The sequence below is a fragment of the Carassius carassius genome, chromosome 3 (assembly GCF_963082965.1).
Source record: "Carassius carassius chromosome 3, fCarCar2.1, whole genome shotgun sequence".
Taxonomy (NCBI): domain Eukaryota; kingdom Metazoa; phylum Chordata; class Actinopteri; order Cypriniformes; family Cyprinidae; genus Carassius; species Carassius carassius.
Window position 1 is genome coordinate 43,232,549 of NC_081757.1, and position 23,587 is coordinate 43,256,135.

General features: G+C 36.1%; 1 protein-coding gene across 10 annotated transcripts in view; it reads left to right on the plus strand.

Moving 5' to 3' along the window:
* Positions 1–23,587, plus strand: part of LOC132127567 (adhesion G protein-coupled receptor L3-like) — a 267,112-nt gene that overhangs the window by 215,274 nt on the left and 28,251 nt on the right. For 6 of the 10 annotated variants that reach the window (XM_059539490.1, XM_059539496.1, XM_059539511.1 and 3 more), the window contains 5 exons: positions 6,224–6,407; positions 11,286–11,408; positions 14,469–14,674; positions 16,711–16,887; positions 23,006–23,215. In XM_059539490.1, the coding sequence (XP_059395473.1) occupies positions 6,224–6,407; positions 11,286–11,408; positions 14,469–14,674; positions 16,711–16,887; positions 23,006–23,215 (900 nt within the window). The remainder of the gene's footprint in view (positions 1–6,223; positions 6,408–11,285; positions 11,409–14,468; positions 14,675–16,710; positions 16,888–23,005; positions 23,216–23,587) is intronic. The other 4 variants (XM_059539551.1, XM_059539534.1, XM_059539560.1 and 1 more) reach the window with 1 other exon arrangement.

Genomic DNA, 23,587 nt, shown 5'->3' on the forward strand with positions numbered 1-23,587 from the left:
TTGACTGATATTTATTAAATATGACTGTATCTTCATGAATCACAATTTAAAACCAAGGCCGTATTGTGAAGAGGCTGATGAGATTCAAAATGAATTCACAAAATATGTTTTTCTGATCCTTCATACACGGCTGCATTAAGTGACCATACAAATGCAAATGACTTGAGTTTACAGTTTGACATTCACAGATGTGTTTAAAACCTTCGCTGATGCTCACGAGCGCAGCAGCACTTTTGTGACTTGTTTTATATGCTGCTGCTGTTCAGTATTATAAATTATTAACTGATAAACAAATCGTTTAACGATGCTGAGAGCTGCTTTATGTGTTTATAGTTGCCTAAACACATCCTACTATAGAGAATAAGAGCATGTTCAAGCAGTAATACTAAGCTAATGTGTGCACTGGCAAATAAATGGTGTAAATGGTTTACAATTCATCAACCATACAAACAAGCAAACAGAAATATGTACAAATTCCCCATTTTTTTATTTTCTTCTCTGACTTTAAAAGATCAAATCAGTTTTTTTTTACTAGCGGAGTAGATTTGAAATATTTTGCTTATGTTTCTGTGTTTGGATGAAGCCAGCCATACTTTCTTGTTTTAATTTAATTTAATTTTTTTAATGCAGGCTGTTGCTATGCAGTTGCTAGGATGTTAAGTTTAGACTAGTCAGTCTGATGGGTTTGAGATGTAGCAGCTCATTTCTCCTCGACACACAGCTCGATCGACAGTGTTTTCCTATCAGAGATGGACTGCTGTGGTTTGGCACGCGCCGGCTGGTGTGTGTCTGACGGGACTTTAATGGAGAATCAGTGTTTAACAGGATGTGATGTTTAAAGATGAACGTGACCTTCCTTGAGCCCAGTGTGATGAAGCTGAACAAGAGACGGACGAACAGATCATCCGCTGCTTTATCAGTGCTGTCTGTCTGCCAGGATCAAACACACACACACACACACACACACACACACACACACACACACACACACGCACACAAACTAAAGGAGCTTATTTCCTAACTCTGTAAAAAAGGGCATTACAGGTCAGTCTGGGATCTAAATGCTCAACATTAAAGCTGGATAAAACAGAGAGCATGTATTAAAAGCACAATATGAATTTCCTACTGCAGTCAATCTGATTGGACACACACACACACACACACACACACACACACACGTGTTTACTTCTTATTTTTCCTCTGTACGTCTTTGGAAAAGTGCAATATGAGTTGAGCCGGTGTCTATATGCACAGCATGAGAGCACATACAATGCGTGTTTTAAAATTAGAACTTGTATTAAAAACACAATATGAGTTTTCTGCCTTTCATAACTATCAGATTGATCAGCGACACACACACACACACACACACACACACACACACAAACACACACAAGTTGTAATGCAGTCTGGAAGTCATTTGTATGTATGGGAAGGACCATCTAGATGAGCGAGAGCAGAATGTGAAACACAGAAATATTTCAGGAGTTGTTGGACTTTCTGGTTTCTTCCTCCTCTCTGCTACTGTGTGACGTGATGATGATGATGATGATGATGATTCAGTCCTGTGTGTCCGACATACACTGAACACCTGTGCTGCTGAAAATGTGAGGCTGAAGCTGTCAGGAGAACTGTCTGGGAATGACGGGAAGAACAAAATAAGAGCGTATACACAGCCTATTCTTAGGGCCGTTAAGATGTCTTGTGTTGTCATATTATTTTCGCACTTTTCCACTGCTACAGTACATGAAAAACACATGCTTTATGTATAATATTAAAATATAAGGGAAAGAAAATCAAATAATTAGCAGAATGTGCACATTATGAATTAGTTAATAATAATAAAACATTTCTGTTATTGTTGTTATTACTAGTACTACTACTAATTAATAATTAATAATAATTATGATTATTAGTATTAATAGTATTAGTAAATGATAACATAAAAAAATCTATATATTTATTTTGTTTGTGTTTTGGAGTGAATTGAGACATTTCTTGGTGAGGGATTTACTCTGTAGCTCTGTTTTAGTTATTAATTTTTGGTTATGTATGCCAGTCACAGAAGATATATTTCTGTACAGATTAAATGCTGCTAAATATGTCATTATTATTATTATTAATAGTTGTGAATTAGGTCTTGTTGATCTACATTAGGGATATTTTTCTGCTTTAGTTATTCATTTTTAATTTATTTTGTATGAGGGCTCATAAAGCAGACATTTAAATCACCTCACTTGCATCGTGTCGGAGCAAGCTCTTATCGGCTCATCTGCATCACAAATCTCCTCACAATCCACATGCATTCATCTCATCTGCACTGACTCATAGAGCACTCATTTAAATTGACTGTGAACGTGCGATCAGCACCAAATGTTTTCTGTATGAATATGTATTGTATGAATGAATTGGAGAGAACTGACTCTGAGCTCTGAGCTCAGGCAGCCTGACCTGGGATCGTGTTTAATCTGCTGGCGTTCCCGCCGGGCTTTGTGAGGATCTGAGGTCAGGTGCTGCTAAAGCTGCTCACGGGAGGATCGAACCTGTGTAAGCCGAGAGACAGACCGGTTCAGTTCGGCCTGAGCCTGTTCAGAGCTGCCGCAGATTACAGAGACATTTCTGCGCTCACACCCACAGAGCAACAGTAGATTAGTGCTCTAATGACAAGTATATGTGTGTGTGTGTGTGTGTGTGTGTGTGTGTGTGACTCAAACTCATCCAAAGCATCAAAACACACTTCAGTCTGCGGCATTATTTCAAGCAAGTCATCAGTGACTCAATAAAGCTGTAACATTATCATTAAAAGTGTGAAAATATTAATTAAATGCATTTAGGATGCATACAATACTGGCATATTAACCGAAGGCCGGCTTTTTTTTTTTCTTCATAAAATCTTCAAAATTAAAATATAGAATTATAAAAAACGTAAACAAAAAAGTCAAACAAACGTAACGTGACTATAACGTAAAATATTAACAATTTTATTCATATTATAATTTAATAAGAAAACTATATAATAAGAAAACGATATGCATTACATTTCATTTACATTTACATTTGTTCATTTAACAGACACTTTTATATAAAGTGACTTACAAATGAGGACAGTGGAAGCAATCAAAAATAACAAAAAGAGCAATGATATATAAGTGCTATAACAAGTCTCAGTTAGGTTAACACAGTACACCTAGCATTGGAATTTTAAATAATATAATATAAAGAAAACAGATAGAATAAAAAAAGAATAGAGCAAGCTAGTGTTAGAGGTCTATATATATATATATATATATATATATAAACACACTCACACACACACACGTAATTACATAATAAATGCAAAGAAAATCGAATACAAAAAGATTAGAAAGGTAGTTAGATTTTTAAAGAATAGAATTAGAATAGTGAGTGTTAAAGTTAGAGGGTCAAATAAAGATGGAAGAGATGTGTTTTAAGCTGATTCTTGAAGATGGCTAAGGACTCAGCTGTCCGGATTGAGTTGGGGAGGTCATTCCTCCAGGAAGGAACATTTAATTTAAAGGTCCGTAAAAGAGACTTTGTGCTTCTTTGGGATGGCACAATCAAGTGACGTTCACTTGCAGAACGCAAGCTTCTAGAGGGCACATAAGTCTGAAGTAACAAATTTAGGTAAATGGGTGCAGAGCCAGTGGTAGTTTTGTAGGCAAACATCAATGCCTTGAATTTTATGCGAGCAGCTATTGGAAGCCAGTGCAAATTGATAAACAGAGGTGTGACGTGTATTTTTTTTGGCTCATTAAAAATTAATCTTGCTGCTGCGTTCTGAATTAATTGTAAAGGTTTGATAGAATTGGCTGGAAGACCTGCCAAGAGGGCATTGCAATAGTCCAGCCTGGACAGAACAAGAGCTTGAACAAGGAGTTGTGTAGCATGTTCCCAAAGAAAGGGTTTGCTCTTCTTGATGTTTAATAAAGCAAATCTGCAGGATCGGACAGTTTTAGCAATGTGGTCTGAGAAAGTCAGCTGATCATCAATAATAACTCCAAGGTTTCTGGCTGTTTTTGAAGGAGTTATGGTTGATGTGCCTAACTTGATGGTGAAATTGTGATGAAATGATGGGTTTGCTGAAACCACAAGCAGTTCTGTCTTGGCAAGGTTGAGTTGAAGGTGATGGTCCATCATCCAGGAAGAAATGTCTGTTAGACAATCTGAGATGTGAGTAGCTACCGTCGGATCATCAGGATGGAATGAGAGGTAGAGTTGAGTGTCATCAGCATAGCATTGGTATGAAAAGCCATGTTTCTGAATGACAGAACCTAATGATGCCATGTAGACAGAGAAGAGAAGTGGTCCAAGAATTGAGCCCTGAGGCACCCCAGTAGTTAGATGTTGCGACTTGGACACCTCACCTCTCCAAGATACTTTGAAGGACCTATCTGATAGGTAAGACTCAAACCACTGAAGTGTGGTTCCTGAGATGCATTTTGCCACTAGGGTTGATAGGAGGATCTGGTGGTTAACTGTGTCAAAAGCAGTGGACAGATCAAGCAGGATAAGTAATGAAGATTTGGATTCTGCTCTTGCCAGTCTTAGAGCTTCAACAACTAAGAGCAAGGCAGTCTCAGTTGAATGTCCACTTCTGAAGCCAGATTGGCTGCTGTCAAGGAGGTTGTTCTGTGTGAGAAAGACAGAAACTTGGTTGAACACAGCTCGTTCGAGTGTTTTAACAATAAAAGGAAAAAATGAACTATATATAATATAATATAATATAATATAATATAATATAATATAATATAATATAATATAATATAATATAATATAATATAATATAATATAATATAATATAATATAATATAGCACTTTTCATTAAAATAAATCTGAAATACCAATACAAACAATGAATACAAATTATTATAAATAATCAGTTAATTGCAGAGGCAGCTGTACCACTGGTGCTGTTGGGAGGACGCAGGCACAATGAAGATTATATAAACAGATCCTTTTAGTGGTAATCCACAAGATGAAGAAGCTCCAATACACCGGGAAACATTCAACAATAACTGACAGACTGAACAGACAGGAACTTCAATACACAGGCAAATAAATATAATTAATAAGACACAGGTGAATCAAAAGACACTATCAAGGGGAACAGAAACTAGGTTCAGGGAGCACATGAGACAGCAGCATTTCAAATCTTCATTAGTTAAGTTAAAGCACTAAAACTACTAACTGAATACATACAAATGAAAAATAAAATAAAACTTACATTTTTATTTTTATAAAAAATACCAACAAATGAACTAACATTTAAATATATATATATATATATATATGTATATATATAGATTGGTTCTCCCATTTTTGGCCGACTGTTGCAAGACGACGTGTTTAAAACTGCATAACCATGACTGAGATTTAAGAGGTGCAGATTTACAGTGAATAATGCCTAACATTTAAGCATGAAGTATCACAAAGCATTATTTGTGTGAGTAAAGAGATGTACAGTGGAAAAAAAGGATGACTTAATGGCAGTTTTTGTGTCTAGTTGATATGTTCTTTCAGCAGCAGCGCTGTTTGACATAAACACACAAATGCACAATCAGTCCTGTGCCTGTAAGTTTCTCTTCTCTTTTCTCTTTCATACTCTATTGATCAGGATCCATGAGGTCAGCGCTGATCAGCGGTTTAATGTATCTAACGTGGAGTTGGAGATCGTTGGCCGCACTTGTTTAGGCTTGGGCTGATTAGCATTCCCGCGGCGCTTTTGGCCCGTAGCTTTTAAATGTTTAATTGGCAGTGCTGCTGTTGAGTGGAGTAATGAGGTTTTGATGATGGGGGTTAAACATTATTAAAACGCCACAGCTGTAGATCTGTGTTTCTGAGCGTCTGCTTCTTACGCCTCTCACTGATCTCAACAACTTGATATCCAGCATTGCAGAAACCAGAGCCACGTGTTAACTGACTCCGTTTGAGTGAGTGTGTGTGTGTGTGTGTGTGTGTGTGGTACCATTTGTCATGTTATGTTTTGGACATGGTTTCCTGGTAATGAAAGTTCACATCTTTTCCTCTCATTGGTTCTCATTCGCTAAGCATGCATACACAGATTTGTTCATCATGATACATCTATCAGAAATGCCATTGAGTTTGTAGCACTGCACTGACAGACGTCCCTCTGAAGGGCGTTCTGAGTCAGTAGTGTTACTTGAGGATGTTAAGAGTCCTGGTGTCTCTGTTTTGGGTGCAGGCGATGGTGGAGACGGTGAATAACCTGCTGCAGCCACAAGCGAGGGAGGCATGGATGGAGCTGTCGAGTGGAGATCAGCTGCGCGCTGCCACCATGCTGCTGGACACCGTCGAGCAGGGCGCCTTCGTTCTCGCTGACAACCTGCTGAAGACCGACGTGGTTCAGGAAAACACCGAAAACATCCGTGAGTCATGCATTCTTCATCAATCCAACACATGACCTTGACCTTGCTGGTGAAAACCTTCCCTGCTAATGAAAGTCACTGTACAGACGAATATACACCATCATACATGAAAGACTTTATTAGCTCTTTTTCTCTTGGATGCTTTGTAGACTTCTCCTCCTCCAAACAGTGGTCAGAAATGAGGTGCTTAGCATTTTTATGCATCTTAAATAATAAAAAAATATTTATATATCCTTATATGCATATAAATATATAATTAATATTTCTCACAAATTACAGAAAAAAAAGTATTTGCTTGATTATTTTGTCATTTATGCTCATAAACTACAGAGTAAAAATATTTGCTTTATCATTTTGTGATTTATTTTTCCCATAAATTACAGAAAAAATGCTTGATCATTGTATTTATTTACAATTTTTTTTTTTATTAATTATAGTAACAATATTTTGATCACTATTTTATATAATTCTCATAAATACAAATGAATGACATTGACATTATTATGGATTACAAAAAAATTATTAGCGTTTAATATTTTTGCATAATTGATATTATATTATAGATATGTCATAAATTACAGAAAAAGAATTCTTAATAATTTTGTCATTTATATGTGACATAAATTACAGTAAAAAAAAAAATTGACATCTATATTTCCCATAAATGAAAGAAAAAATATTTGCTGGATCATTTCATTGTGTAATTATTTTTCAAAAATAGTAGTACAAAATATTGATCTTCAAAAAAATAAAATAAAATAAATAACAAATAAGTAAATATCTTGATAATTTTGTGATTTGTGTTTTCCATAAATTATAGTATCAATTATATGTCTTTTAAAAAAATGATCAAAAAAACTACAGGGGCACTTTTCTTTTGTTTATTAAATATCGCATACATTAAAAAGTAATTGTTTGCTCATTTTAACTTAGATTTTTCTCAGAATTTAAAGAAAACCAAATATTTGCTTTTTCATTTTGTTGTTGTCAAACAAAAAGGTTTGCAGGGTTGATCAATAATGCTATCACCACTACAATTTTTACAAAAATTAAGAATATCAAATGTTTATTTTCTTTAAAAAAAATTGTCATTTTTATGGTGTTACAAAAAAAAAAAAAAAAAAAAATAATAAAAAAAAACATGCAATTTTTTATCGCTAATCTATTAAAAATAAATTAAGTAAAGTGACACCAATATGTGCCTTATCCATGGAAAGCATCAGGTTTTGATTCCGATTTAGGTAAAAATTGATAGCCTGAATGCACTGTAAGTCGCTTTGGATAAAATCGTCTGCTAAATGCATAAATGTAATTTTAATTTAATAAATTTAAATCAGAAGATCCAGTTATCAGCAGCATCCATGAACCCGAGCAGCTCTGATACACACCGATAAACCTGCTTTCATCACAGAGAACCTCAAATCAGCGCCAGATTTGACTCCTTTATGTGTGCGAATCGTTTTATTTCATTCACTGGAAGGCGTAATTAAGCGTTTTTAAACGAAAGGCTGAGTGAGCATATGCTCCAAGCGATAATTGAATGTCGTTTACGATGCGTTTCTCAGCCCGCAGAGGAATCAGACGAGACGTTTTGAGGACGCCCACGTTATTCTGTTTGTGAATATCACCGTGTGAATGCCAGCATTCCCGAGATCAGGCTGTTGTGTGTGTGTGTGTGTATTCCTCTGGGATAAAAGCTGATGCATCTCCTCTTCCTAAAGACGGTGATTTAATGTGGTCTGGCTGCCATGGAAACTCCAGAATGTAGGTCTGCCGTCTCTCTGCGGAGATGGTCGCATTTTGGGAATTAATAAAACTGAATTTATCGTCTGTGGCATGCGATTTATCCTGATATTAAGGGATTCGGAGCTTCGCTATGCAGGGGGAGGGATTCCCTCCCAACAAACTTTTTATGAGGGTTATTTTATATCCTCCGTGCTGCGCGGTGATTAATCTGCGGGCTGTGACACCTTTAGCAGACCTTCAGGCCCTGTTTGATGGGGTTAGTTTGCAGCGTTGTACAGTTTGTTTGGCCCGTGGGGCTGTTGAGTCCGTCACCGACACCAGCGAGACTAAAAGCAGCCTTCAGTTAAAGGAATAGATCAGCCGAAATGGAAAAGTTTACATGCTCTCGTGTCATTTCAGACCCATATCATACTCTTTCTTCTGTGGAACACACAAGGAGATGCTGTTTCCATAAATACAGTGTCCAAACCGTTTTTACTCAGAAATTCACAATTGATTTCATAGAAAAGATGGGTAACACATTGAATAAATGTGAAAATTTGCAGACAAAATTGTATTTTCTTGTAAAGCACTCCAATAGTCTATTTGTTTACTTCAGAACTTTGAATTTTTTTTTTTACGGTATATAGTCAAGATTTAAAAAGCATTATTCATCCAACACATGCAAAAACCAGTGATGTTTGATGTTAAACTTGTCAACTTAACCACTGATTTCTAGGTGTGTCCTCTTTTGGAAGACCAGACTTAGTAAAAGTATTTTCGCTTTCACAACGAAACACAGTGTCTCCAAAACATGGCAGCGGCAACAGTGTGAATAAAAGTGACACTTTCTTTCTTTGCGTGAACATCTGGGCAGTGTTATGTAAATCTTCCCACACAGTGACATAGACACATGTTAGAATTTAGGGGGCGTGGACAAGTCTCAACTTTTATAAAGAATATCTCTTTGGATTTGAGATTTTAGTCTTTGCAACTTTACAGTTCTTCTTTATGCACCAAGAGCTTGTAACCCTCCAAAGGGAAAGGAAAATTTGACATCGCATCATATGACCCCTTTAATACCTGATAGAGTATTGACCTTAAAACACTCAACCAGGCATTACATTTTCAAACAGTTGAGATACAACAACCAGCGTAAAACATTGCCAGATTAACATTCGTCAGTTTTGGATAAAACTGAACACACTTTTATCACCACTTACTGGACATTTCAACTATATGAAACTGCAAGATGCAACATAAAATTATTTTTCTGAAATATCACCACATGTACATTTTTCCTGTGGTCCTGGATTGTACGTTTGACTGCACAAAAACATAAATCAATTGAACGTTGACTTAATTAATGACTTAAATGTTGGTCTTGTGCTTACGCAAAGCATTAATACAGCTTCAGAAAACTTGAACCATCACATAGGCTTGTTTTATTCCGTTTTTTGTTCATTTTGAAGCTCAATACCTCTCTGAATGTTCCTCAGATGATCTCCTGATGTGTTTCACAGAAGATTGTCAGTCATACGGGTTTCCATTGGGTTTTTGTGCGAACTATCCCTTTAAGACGATTCAGAGTGCCAACATCACGCCATGTGGAGAATGGAGAGAAGATTAGCGGCGTTGCCATCTGATGATAGTGTTGATGACACAGTCGATTGGGGAAATAAAAGCCTGTTTGTGTGTGAGAATGGATGCTCATCTTTTGCCAACTTACCCTGAAGTGGGTGTTATCCTCCTCCTTCAGTTGAATATAATGTGCTTAAAAAAAAAAATCCTTGCCATTGTATTTAGATTTCGAAAAGCGTGTTTGTCCTCATGCTCATAATCTGGCGAGCAGATTTGGGGCGATTAACGTGTTATTTTAACCGGCTTTTGATTTCTCTCGAGGCACAACAGCGTCTCGGCCTGCTGTTTGCAGTCTTAAGCTTTTCACAGCGACGTGGGAAGAATGAAAAAAGTATTTCCTGCAAGCTATAGTCGTCTGGTTCTGCCCAACACTCTTTATTGTTCTCCTTTGTCCTGTCAGCGGCGAATACCTGCAGCGTTGGAAAGCAGGCCCTCACCGCCATGTCAGCGAATTAGAGTCTCTTTTGGGATTTTTTATGCTAATTTTTGGTTTGATAAGTAAATGCTGGGGGATTTTGTGGCTGACTTCTTTTCAGCTTCTCTGAAAGCATGTTTATGAACGCCCCAAAATCAGGCTACAGGCCTGGCGCTGATGCAGTGAGTCAGTGCATTCATACTTTGATTAGAGAGCTGCGCTGAATCACTGTTGAAATCTCAGACAGCGCGAGATGCTTTGATTTGTGCAAACAGCACAGCAGGAGTTTCATTCTCCATTCAGACACTGCAGACTCTACGTAATGTAATGTGACGCAAACGCTTCAATGTCGTGCATCGTTGCGTTTTAATATATGCATTGTCAAATTTTCTCTTCTTTGTTCAACTACAGTCATGAAGGAGCATTGGCTGAAAGAGAAAAATTATAAAAGTTCTCGCTGTGAATGGAAAGCAGCAGGGTGCTCTTGTAAGACAGAGGCAGCAGCTGAGACAGACTTCAAGTACCACTGTATCACTGCAGTTCAATCCTATTTATGTCACATAAACCTGTTTCCATGTAAGTTTGGTCTTACGGACCTGTTGCTAAGAGAACAACTGAGATGTGTTTGGAAGAACTAAACGATCCAGATCGAGTCAATCATCAAACGAATCTAGCTCTGTAATCCACATATGCAAAAACAGAACTTGAGACCTTGAGAACTGTATTAGTCTGGCTAGTGATTCAGTCAAATTCAATGATTAATTGAATAAAAAACATCTGTTCAAAGGAATGATTTGTTTATGAATTGGACATTGCTACAGTTTTATTGAAAACCAAATAGAGATCAAGCTTTTCTGTGAATTACATTTTAAATTCCTCACACAAAATGTTTGTATGCAATCAGAAGATTGTAGGATGGAGCACATGTGTAAAACAGCTTTTGTTTCAGTCCTTTTTTACTTCCATTATACTTCTAAACTCAGAAGACCTCAGTTTAGTTCTGTGGTGTGTGTTATTGCCAGAATCCTCACTTGTCATGCATTGTGTGGATTTTTTTTGGTTTAACTGTGTGCATGTGTGTTTGTGTCTTTGTTTAGAGCTGGAGGTGGCGAGGATGAGCACAGACGGAAATCTTCCCGATCTGAAGTTTCCACAGACGGGAGGCCAGGGAAACACCATCCACCTGTCAGCCAACACCCTCAAACAACACGGCAGAAACGGTACAGATACGGGTCATGAGACGGTCATACTGTACGTGACACTAGCTGGAACTGAAATCAACTAAGATAAAATAAAATAAAACCATTTGCCAGCACAAAAGTTCCTTTTATTGTCATTTTCTTTTAGTGCAGTAGAAGTGAAGTAGAAGTACTAAAATAACCAGAGCAACGTAAAAAAAAAAATAATAATAATAATAATTTAACAGTAATTGAAATAATATATAACGTCTTGGTTACGTATGTAACCCTTGTTCCCTGAAGGAGGGAACGGAGACGTTACGAAAGGGATCTCGCCCGAGAGCCCAATCACCTTCGAGTGGTACAAAACGAGCCAATGGTACACAAAGTACCTTGGTTTGTGGGATTTGCATCGCGAGCTCTGCCCCGCAGAGCGGGTATATAAGGAGCAACGCGAACAACTCGCATTCAAGTCTTCGCTGAGGAGCCGAGCCAGTGTTTTATTATTTCATTTGAAGTACTTTAGTATTTCTTTTTAAATACTTGTCAAGGCAACATTTCTTATTTTTAAGTTTAAGAAGTAAAAATCAGCATAACTAAATAAAGTAAAACAAAAAATTAAAACCGTAAAATATACCTAAAAAAAAAAAAAAAAAAAAAAATCCTTGACCTTATTTTATTTCAACTATTTGTCAAGGCAACATTTCTCCATTTCCTTTAATTTAAGTTAAAGCACTAAAAGAACTACCTAAAATTAAAATGAAGATACAAATAAATATAAAAACAAAATCTAATTCAAAATATTAACACAAACTATACTTGCACATCAGCGATAATAAAATAATACTGAAAACCACTTCCAATCTCTGAAACTCCTACTTGACAAAACTAAATAGATGGAAAATGTGGTGTGTTCCTGTGGCTCAGTGGTAGAGCATTCTGTTTGTTAGCAGCACAAAAGGTTGTGGGTTCAATTCCCAGTAAACACACATACTGGTAAAAAATATATATAGCTTGAATGCAATGTCAGTTGCTTTGGATAAAAATATCTGCTAAATGCATAAATGTAATTAGAGATCCTCCAAGCTTATTTTCATTTTGTGAACTGGTTTCGTGTTTTTCTTCCTGCTAACAAACACTTGTTACAAACAGGCCAGCACCAATAATCACAAAAAAAAATTGTTTTGTGTTCTTGTAAGTCAGGGATCCAGACGTGACAGGAAGGAGGTAGTGGGATTTTTCAGTTCTTTTCACAAAAAAAAACAAAAAAAAAAACAAGTGGGATGTGAAAATAACGAGCAGAACTGTAGCTCTGTCAAAGAAGGCAGTAAAGCACTAATGACATTTCAATAAAGCTGAATCAAATCGATTCTGCGGTTAGGTTTTTTTCCCTCCCTTTTTCTTGCTCACTCTGAACCTTTGTGGCTCTCAGTAAATGCTGCCGAGAGGAACAAAGCATTATGGGTGTTATGTATTCATTACGTGATCTACCGAATCCCATCTAATCAAAGCTTACATTATTTCACTTCATTGCTCTTTTCCTCTAATAAATAACGGCTGAAACAGTGCTTCGATCAGCTGGAGATGGAGTCTGCTCGCTCTCTGTGATGTGCTAATGAAGAGTTTTTAGTGAACGTGCGGCTGAACCCCGGTATGCCCCATCAGGCCATGTTCAACGGCACATTTAACCAGTTTTCCTTTGTTATACTGTCACTGTAGCTTTGTAAAGGCTTAGGCAGGTGGCTGATTTTTCAAATGATTTCTCGAAATTAACTTTTCCATTAAGAGACAATATTTGCCCACTTAGTCATTTCCAGGAGGATTCTTTAAAAGGGCAAAATAAAATCAGTCTTTGCACTTCACGTGTGGCACATAAACTGCATATGAAGAATCATTTTTAAGAAAACTTGTGTTATTTTTTATATTATTTGTTTATTTTTTTTAAAAGAAAAATACTTTAATTCAACAAAGGTGCATTAAATTTATCAAAAGTAAAATATTTGTATAGTGTTATGAATTATTTCTATTTAAAATAATGCTGTTTTTTTTCAAACGTTCTATTCATCAAATGATCCTGAAAAATAAAACGTATCATAGTTTTCACAAAAATATTGGGCAGCACAACTGTTTTCAACACTGATGATAATCGGAAATGTTCCTTGAGCAGTAAATCATCATATCAGAATGATTTCTGAAGACCATGTGACACTGAAGACTGGAGGAAAGATGCTGAAAATACAGCTGCACATCACAGAAATAAGTTACGTTTTAGCATAGATTCATATAGAAAACAGCTATTTGAAACAGTAATAATATATACTGTGTATATATATATATATAAACATTTTTTTATCAATGTTTTGATACATTTTTTTTAAATAAATGCAACCTTGGAGTACAGAAGAGACTTCTTTCAAAAAATAAATCAATAAATAATCAAAATAATAAATTTAAACACTCCAAACTGTTTGATGCAGCTCAGACATGCCATGAATGCATTTACACTACAATTACATGAATAATGTTATAAGAGGCATGCTTTAAAATATCATTTTAAATATTAAATTAATTTAAAATATAATACAAGTGACTGTTATAATGAGTGAGTCACTGAATCATTGACACACCTGATTCATTCGAAACATTCATTCAGTAACCAAACACAGTGTGCAACGGTTCTGTTGTGGCTTTGTTTGGAGCTATTTCTGCTTGTGAAATAGAGCGAAAACATACAATATTGTGTCTTAATGTTAAGAATAGCTTTGCCTTATTGCTAAACTATAGTATAAAATCAATATCACATTTGCAGTTATTCTGTTATTTGGGGACAAACTGTGCTCTTGCATGTGTGCATATGTTTTAAATATCCTAAACAAACTCATACAGGGTCATATTCAGGCCACACTGCGTATTTTTCAGATTTGGTGGCATTTTGCACCAAGCCTCTGTTAATGATTGACCAACATATTTGATTCTCTCAAATGTGAGTCTTTTTCCAGCTTCTGTTGAGTAGCCAAATACTTCTGAACTGAAACAACTGAACTTTGTCATAATAATGCTGAATAAATTCATAGAGAAACTAACGGCCGGCCTGTCTTTCAGGGGAGATCCGGATGGCGTTCGTCCTGTACAAGCATCTGGGTTCATATCTGTCCACTGAAAACGCCAGCATGAAGTTCAGCAGCGAGACGTTAAACACAAACTACTCTGTCATCGTCAACTCTCCCGTCATAACGGCAGCCATCAACAAAGACAGTAACAAAGTCTACCTGTCCGACCCCGTCATATTCACCGTGAGACATATTCAGGTAAGGAGCCGTGCGCATTCGCTGAGAGACTGGTTGTCAGAATAAAACATCATTTTTCTGAGGAAATTCCTTGAAATAATCGTACCGGCTTTAACAGTGGGTTTCTCAGTCACACCACCAGTGTTAATGCCTGAATTATGTTTCTCCAAGCATTTTAATGAAACACACCCAGAAAATCACACACACAAACTCGGCTGTGATTAGACGGGTTAGGAATCTGTGAGTATTAGTAGACTGTTGGGTTAGGGTTAGGGTTAGGGTTAGTTAAATAAGTGGCAAAGTTACTCACAATCAGTTAAATCAAAATAAAGTGTTAACAGATGTAAAGCAGACAGTTTGCTAATGACTGCTAGTTGACATATAGTTGCAAAGTTACTTAGAGTTAGTACCTAGTTATTACATAGTTATTGTAATTACTATAATAAGTACATAGTATGTACATGAAGAACAGGACTGTAAAAAGTGCTACCGACAAATAGCGTAATCTTTTTAGAGTTATCATACTCTGTGTGTACGGATGCTTACCCTTGTAAAAAGGACTCTTAAGCATGAGAAGTCATACACTTTAAAAAAAATACACTTAATAGTATTTTCAAATGCTCCATTTGCATGTTAACTGCAATTACGTGTCATTTTATTATAGTTTAAATCCATATTAAAGACAATTAGCTCAACCTTAGAGTGTTTTGTGATCTGCTTCAGTAGGACTTTTGATATGCAATTTCATTATTTCTTTTATTGTTTTATGGTTAAAATGGCTCATCCCATTGTTATCATTTGTTAATGTTATCATCCTTCCTGCAATATCATGATTGAAAAAAACTAAAGAAAATAATAATAAAAAAAAGTTCTGCTCGTTAAAATCTGCCAATTCCCTCGCCACCAGCATTTATGCTTGAATTACTTTTCTCCAAGCGCTTTATTGAAAGGCACCCAAATATGTACGCACTCACAGAATCTCTGCCTCCAGGCTCGATTAGAACTGGAAACATGGTTTCCTGTTTGTTTGTGTAGGATTCGCTCATGGGAGAAAGATATCGGCAAATCCACGAGGAATCTACAGATTTCCACAGAATACCAGCAGCCAGCCGCCCGGAGTGTCTGTTTGTTATAGATTTTGGCTAATTTGATAAAGCTTTAGCCCCCAGGTTCCTGAGTTTAAATCCATTCCCTAGAATTCTTTTTTTTTTTCAAAATGCATAAAAACATTCTGTCTGGGTTGAATATTGTAGTTTAGAGGCCACAGTATGGAATGGAGGCTAGATTGATTAGTTTGATGAATTTATTCTAAATTATTCTGTATTTTATATATATGTATATATATAAAATTGAGATATTATTATTTTTTTTAGAAGCAGTTTTGCATTTTTTTATTTCTACAGTTTCCGTTACATATTAATTTTAGTTTAATTTTAGTAATTTTTTTGAGGTTTTTTGTATTTATTTTTTTTGGTAAATGTCTCTATAGTTTTTATTTTCATTTTTTATTAATGTATATTTTGTATAAATTATCATTTAGTAATTCAATTATTAATTGTATAAATTCTGTATTTAATTGTGCTTTTTATATTTAATATTATTGTATTTTTATAGTTTTTATTGATTAGGCATTTTTATCTTAGTTGCAACTAGCTGTTTTTAATGTCTAATTTCATTTAATGTTTAATTTCAGGTAACTTATTTGCTGTTGTTTGTTTTCAGACACCTAATTGCATGTTTTTTTTTCACCTAATTGCAATTAAATTGAATTTTATTACAGAAGAAATTCATATTACATGCAATTACAGAAGCTGAACTCTATCGAGTGTTTTTACCCACTTAAGTACATCTGTGTGTAATTTCATAATTACTTCTATTGTCTTTGCAAAGTAGGTAAAATGACTTGGCCAGTCACCCAATTTAGTCTTTGACATCCATCCTTCAGTTTCACGCTCAGTTCAAACGTTTTGGACCCTGAGTGTAACTCTTATTCTCACTTATGTCGTGTGTTTCGCTGCTTTCCTCTCTGACGCAGTTTGTTCTTCCTCCTCTTCCAGCAGTCAGAGGAGAATTTCAACCCCAACTGTTCGTTCTGGAGCTACTCGAAGCGCAGTATGACGGGCTTCTGGTCGACGCAGGACTGCCGGCTGCTGGGAACAAACCGAACACACACCACCTGCTCCTGCACACACCTCACCAACTTCGCTGTGCTCATGGCTCATGTGGACGTGCAGGTAAAGACGCTTCCAGCACATCTGTCCCAGATATAAACATCAGACTATTCATCTGTCAGCACGTTGAAACACTGCATTCTGATCATAGCAGAAATTGTGTACATATAATTTTTTGCACTCACTTCAAGGCAACAATTTACACATTGCATGTTTTACAAATGAATAACAGTGTTGCTAACTCCCCCAAATATGTAAATATATCTTAAGCATGGTGAAAACCAGCAATCCACTCTACAAAAATGTAAACCCTAACAATTGAAGCTATTATGTATAATGAATTATAAATAAATATCCATAACCAAAGTTAAAATGAATCATAATATTTGTAATCTGATCAAATATAATCAAATTGGTTGATTATAATGTGTTTTAATGCATCGCACTAAAAGTGTAACAATGAATAAATAAGTGTTGTAACGAATTATAACTGTGCAATACACAGTCTTATTAATGCATAAAAATATTTTTATAATGCATTACGTAAAAGCTTCAAGTGTTAACCAGGGTTTTAGTTTTAAGTTTAAGTTAAGTAAAACCCGAACTTTTTGTTACATAAACATTGACTTAATACATTACAGTTTAATTTATGAAGAGTTCAGATGCAAAACCTTTAAGTGCCTTCTGAAATTTTCTACAATTAGCATTTGTTCAGGCTCCTATGTGTAGGTTCAGTAATTTCACTTTAATGGAAATGAATAGGTTATTTTAAATTAAATAACTGTTAAATTAAAACATGCCTGAAACAAATGCACATTTTAGAAAATTTAAAATGGCACTTAAAGGCTTTTGCATCTGAACTATCTCTCTCTGTCCCTATATGTGTGTGTGTGTACTATACACACACACACACACACACACACACCTAATTAACTGAAATAAAATAACTTTTATGGCAACATTTCTCATTTCAATTTATTTAAATTTCATGTACTAAAATCCTGAATTAACTAAAAACTAAAGACCTTTTAATTTTACTGAAAGTTTTTTTGTATTTATTGCCATTTGCCATTTGAGTAATTGTAAGTAACTATAATTACTTAAATTAAAAAAAATGCAACACAAATTAATTATTATAATTTTTTTTATTTTAATGAAGACTGAAAGGACAAAAATAAGGGCTATAATATAAGCGGAAATCTAATAGTATCTCAGTGGTACTTCTACAACACTATATGATGTAAATGATCCGGGGATGTTTGGAGGTGCAGAAGGTGATCTGAAGACACCAGAAGACAGACAGACGTGTGCTGTGTTTGTGTGAGGCAGGTGGATGTGGAGCGGATCTCTGTGGAGACTGTTTATTGTTTGCTGATGACTTCAGGCTGTGAGGTGCATTGTGGGAGATCAGTGGGTGGGCGGTCTTTATCTCTCCATATGATCCATGATCGACACCGATTCCCAGCCGAGTGACTTAATACATGCCGAACAAACACGCATACGCTGGTGTATTTGCATTGTTACTGTTGCTTTCAGTTGGTTGTGTGTGTTTCTTAAAGGCCAACATGATGAGGAACTCGACCCCTGCTGAGTTTTTGTGAGTCGCTGCCATGCACTCTTTCAACCGCTCACCTATTAGTGCTGTTTGACTGTTTTTGTGTAGTTGTTTTTCTATTGAAGCCCATTGTTGTGTCGGTGTGATGGAGCGCTGGGGTTTCTCTCCTTCTGGCAGCCGTGGGGTCGCAGGAGACGGAGCCTCAGCCAGGCGCATTTAGTCTAAAAGCTTCATTTACATTTTCCATTCAGAGCCCGAGTTCAGCTTTACCTGGAGAGAGACAGAAGAACAATTGGAGTGAAAAACAGTGTAAAATGAGGGGGAGAAAATACATTTTGATGGATGAAAGAAAGGCCCTGTGGAGCGCCATCGACAGCCGAGGGAGAGGAGTAGATCGCTGAGAGACGTTTTGATTAGCAAGTGAGAAAGGAAAACTGTGGGTCTCCTTCAGGTCCTGCTGTTTAAAATAAAATCTCACCACTCAGATTTAATTTACCCTGTGCGAGTCATGTCCGGAAGTAGATGTCAAGAATGGTGAGGGTTTATGACACACCCATTTGAGGCAGTGACACGCCCATCACTGAACTGGACACGCCCATAAACACGCCCGCATTTGAGCATGAGCACCAGTGTTGTTATCGATAACTAAAACTATTACAACATTTTTAATAATGGGAACAAACCTGCTGTAAAATATCAGATGATCAGATAAAAACCTCAACAATTTTACACTGAAATAAAATAAAGTACTTAATTTCCTGAATTTAAAACTAAAGCAAATGTAAATTGAAGATAAACAGAAATATTCAAAATTAACAAAAACTAAAGATATTGACAAAAAGCTGAAGTTAACTTAAATTTAAATGAAAACTTAAAAGCTGTTATTAATTACAATATTAATAGACGTTCTAATCATTTAAAATAAGCATGCACATTCATCAGGAATAGACACACCCACAAAATGTGTAGCCACACCCACCACACATTTGGCCACACCCCATCATGGGTTTGTTACATTCACTGTGCACTTGAACACACCCACCTTGAGCTGAGTCACACCCACATCAGACATGGACGCCCCCTCTGCGGGCTTAGCCACACCCACTCTACATATTGGGATTGTGGGTATGTCTTTTTTAGTTCAAGTTTAGGGATGTGGTCCTTCAGAAAATCAGAAACATAACAAACACCCTGGGTGCTTGAGTAGTCTGGCACACGATCAGCCAAGTAAACAGATCTCATTAACTGTGAAAACAAAACAACAACAACAAAAACATTTTAATATTTTAAAACTAATTCTAAATACTTTAGAAATGTTGCCTTGTCTACTAACTGAATTAAAATAAGTTGATGTGCTAAAATGACAAACTGAAACTTTTGAAAACTAATCTTGTAAAAATGGTTGTACATTTTTTCCCACAGCTTGAACTGCCAAACTGCATTGTGTAAAGGGGAAAAAATAGAACAATTTAAGAATTAGAAATGTTGAAATAAAGTGTAAATAATACAATTATTAAAAGGAAACTAAAGCTAAATCGAAATACTTGAAATCTACAAAAACTGAAAACAGGAGAATAATAAGGAGAGAAGCATTCGGTCGATTCTCACAGCTGAGTGTTGTGTTGTTGCCATGGCTGCGGCACATTAATAGACACATGGAGAGCCGGAGAGATGCTGAGACTGGGACAATATCAGACGGTCGTCATCCATCAGTCTTAAAGGAGGCCGCTGGTCACCATGGCTACCTCACGCTCTCATCACAGAGGTGTGCGTGTGAATGGCGACAGAATTACAGCTCGTTAAGATGAGGAAATGAGCACTGATTGAATTCTGATAGTGAAATGTGTTCATGTTTACTGCTCCGAAGGCCTTCATGAATGACTGAAATCATTCAATGCATATTTTTTTTTTATTGAAACTTCAGCAAAATGCTAATATCATACACAGATCATTGATTTCACATGGCCTGCTTCAGTGATTCAATTGCATCATCTCTCAAAAATGGTCATGAAACTCTCCATGTGGTATTTTCTTATTCAAAATGTTTTAGTAAAACATGGTTTATTAATGAATATATTTTTTAATTTATGCATATGAATGAAAATGATAACATATGATAACATTCTTTATGGACGAGAGAGAGAGAGAGAGAGAGAGAGAGAGAGAGAGAGAGAGAGAGAGAGAGAGAGAGAGAGAACATTACTTAAGCAATTTCGATCCACTTGACAACAATTGTTATTTGGTCATTTAAAAAATTTTTAAGTGCGTAGGCACCTATTAAATCCATTCATTTTTTCTGCTTCCGCTCTTGAGTCTATGGAAGCCAAGTTATGAAATTTGGCACACTGATAGAGGACAGTCTCAACATTAACCATAGCACATTCAGAGCCTCTAACTCAAACTCTCTAGCGCCACCAACAGTTCAAAATATTGCACTCATGTTTATGCTAATAACATTTGAACCATACAGTACATACAAATTTATCTTTTCTTTTGATTCCTTGGCTCAAGATGATTCAATACCGAATCCAGATCCGCTTCAGACCATGCCATGAAAAGAAGTGATGGAATTCAAGTTGAGAATTAGAACTGTTCTCGAAAAACATGTAAATGAATTCGATGAAAAGTGCACATGAAGCTATATCTCAGCAAAGCTTTAGCATATTAAAACCAAAATGAGTGTGTCTTATAATAACCATGACCTGAGGCTGACTGCACAGTTTGGGTACAGCACCACCTAGTGGTCTGGAGATATGAAAAATTGACATTTATGCTTATAACTATAATGCTTTGGCCAAAAATCACATGACTAGTCTCTATAGATTGGATACAACATACAAGTTGAACAATGTTACTGGTGTGGTACCTTTCACTAAAATGCACACTTCAGGTGCAAATAATAATAGTAATACATAGTAATAATAGTAATACATACAAAGCTATGCTTTTTTCCCCTCTAGTGACAGCTTATGTACCTTCTTTATTTTTCTAAGAGTGCATGTACACGTGTGTGAGTGTGTGTTTATAGACACGTAAATTTACTTGAGCTCAGCGTTGACTCTATAAAGTCTGAGACTAGCTGTGGATTCTGCTGAGCAGGCTTGAGCTGTTGATTTACTTACAGCACTGACACACACACACACACACACACACACACACACACACACACTGCAGTTGAAAGTAGAGGAGATATAGCGCTCAAGGGTGAGTGGGCCTCAGGAAGAGTGATGTGTTATGTGCTCAACAGCCCTCTGGGGCTCAAACACACACACACACACACACATACACACACATATAAGCTTTGTACTGTTACCTATGCAGTACTCATAAATATTCATGTGCTGTTTTCTTCAGAAGTGCTGACATCCGGTCTTCCAGACTCAAGGTCTTCTGGGATGCGTCCCATATCAGCTTTGCTCTTCTCCCCTGGCTGTGTGGCTCCGTAGGGACCCTAGAGAGGGAGTACAGTGGGATTCTCTGACGGTTTTGGTGGCATACGAGCGGTTTAACTGCAGTGCGATAATAAATCAAACTCCCTGTCATCCGCCTTTATCAGAAGATACACAGTAGACGTGTGAAGCAGGTTTTGTAGGGTTATTAACAGTGCTGGAAGTAGTTTTTGGCTTTTCAGTAAAATATACTCTTTTTTTAAAGGAAATTATTTATACCTCAAGATATTAACAAGGAGTAGCTGTTAATATGTGGTTCTGTTTGAGGAGTCTCTAGAACAATAAATAAATCATTTAAAATATATATCCTACATCTTTAAAACTCCTACATCTTTCATCATCTTTGGCTCAGATATTCTTGACACCATGCCAATAAAAAGATACTAACATGTTGATAAGCTTTTGATACACCAGAGCAACAAAACTGACAGTGAGGACAGCAAGAAGGAGGAGAAGCTGAAGTTTGGTGATGCTTTAGCTTATTCAGATGCAACCATTCGACTGGAATCACATCCTGAACCGCAAAAAAACGAATAAAAAATAAATGAAATAAAAAATGATTATCTCAATTACTATTTTCATAGTTTTCCAGTGAAAATATGTAAACAGTCTCCTAAAACCAGATGAATTTACTTGAGAAGCAAACTCAAGCAAATTTGAAGTAACTGCGTAAAATATTAAGACTTTGTATATTTAATTTGTGTATTCCTGTTAACAAAATGTGTAAGGTTTAGGCTTTTTTTTAAACAAGTAGTGAAAAGTAAAAAAAAAGAATAAACATCACATATAATTACGCAGAAGTGTTATTTTAGTATTAACACAACTATTAAAAGAAAATATAAACCCCAAAATAATAAGTGACAAAAGTGCATAGTACGTAAATGCTAAAAGTTACAGTGAAATTATATGAAAATATACACACACACACACACACACACACACACACACATATATATATATATATATATATATATATATATATATATATATATATATATATATATATATATTACACCCTGGTGTAAGCACCTAAAATCATTGCTCTGATGTTCTCTCGGACTTTAATGATGCGGCTGTGTATCTGTAATTGCTGCTCGCAGTGATATTTTGATATCCAGTTGTAATATTTCCGTTCAGAGGGATGTGAAAGTGTTCTGATCTATGTCTCTCTCTGCAGCCGGTTGATCCGGTTCATGATCTGCTGCTGGACATCATCACGTGGGTGGGGATCCTGCTGTCTCTGGTCTGTCTGCTCGTCTGCATCTTCACCTTCTGCTTCTTCCGCGGCCTGCAGAGCGACAGGAACACCATCCACAAGAACCTGTGCATCTCACTCTTCATCGCTGAAACACTCTTCCTCACCGGCATCAACCGTGTGGACCAGCCCGTACGAGACACACACACACACATGCACAAATAATCTTTTCAGTGTTGTAGCTATTACAGTTTTATTTATATTTTTGTTTTCCATTTTCATTTCAAATTTGGTTTGTTTCAGTAATTTTATTATGTGTTTTAGCCATTTTTATTCAGTGCTTTTAATGTGTTTATAGAATTTAAATAAAAATTCCAAATCTAAAACTAATAAAAAAAGAAAAAAAAAAAAATATATATATATATATACTGGAAAATGATTATTATTATTTTCTTATTATCTTGCACAGCTTTGCTTCTCAAGTAAATGTATCTAGTTTTAGGGATACATTTACTGAAAAAAGTTTTAACCGTGTGTTTGTTCATTTGTTTGTTTGTTTATTTA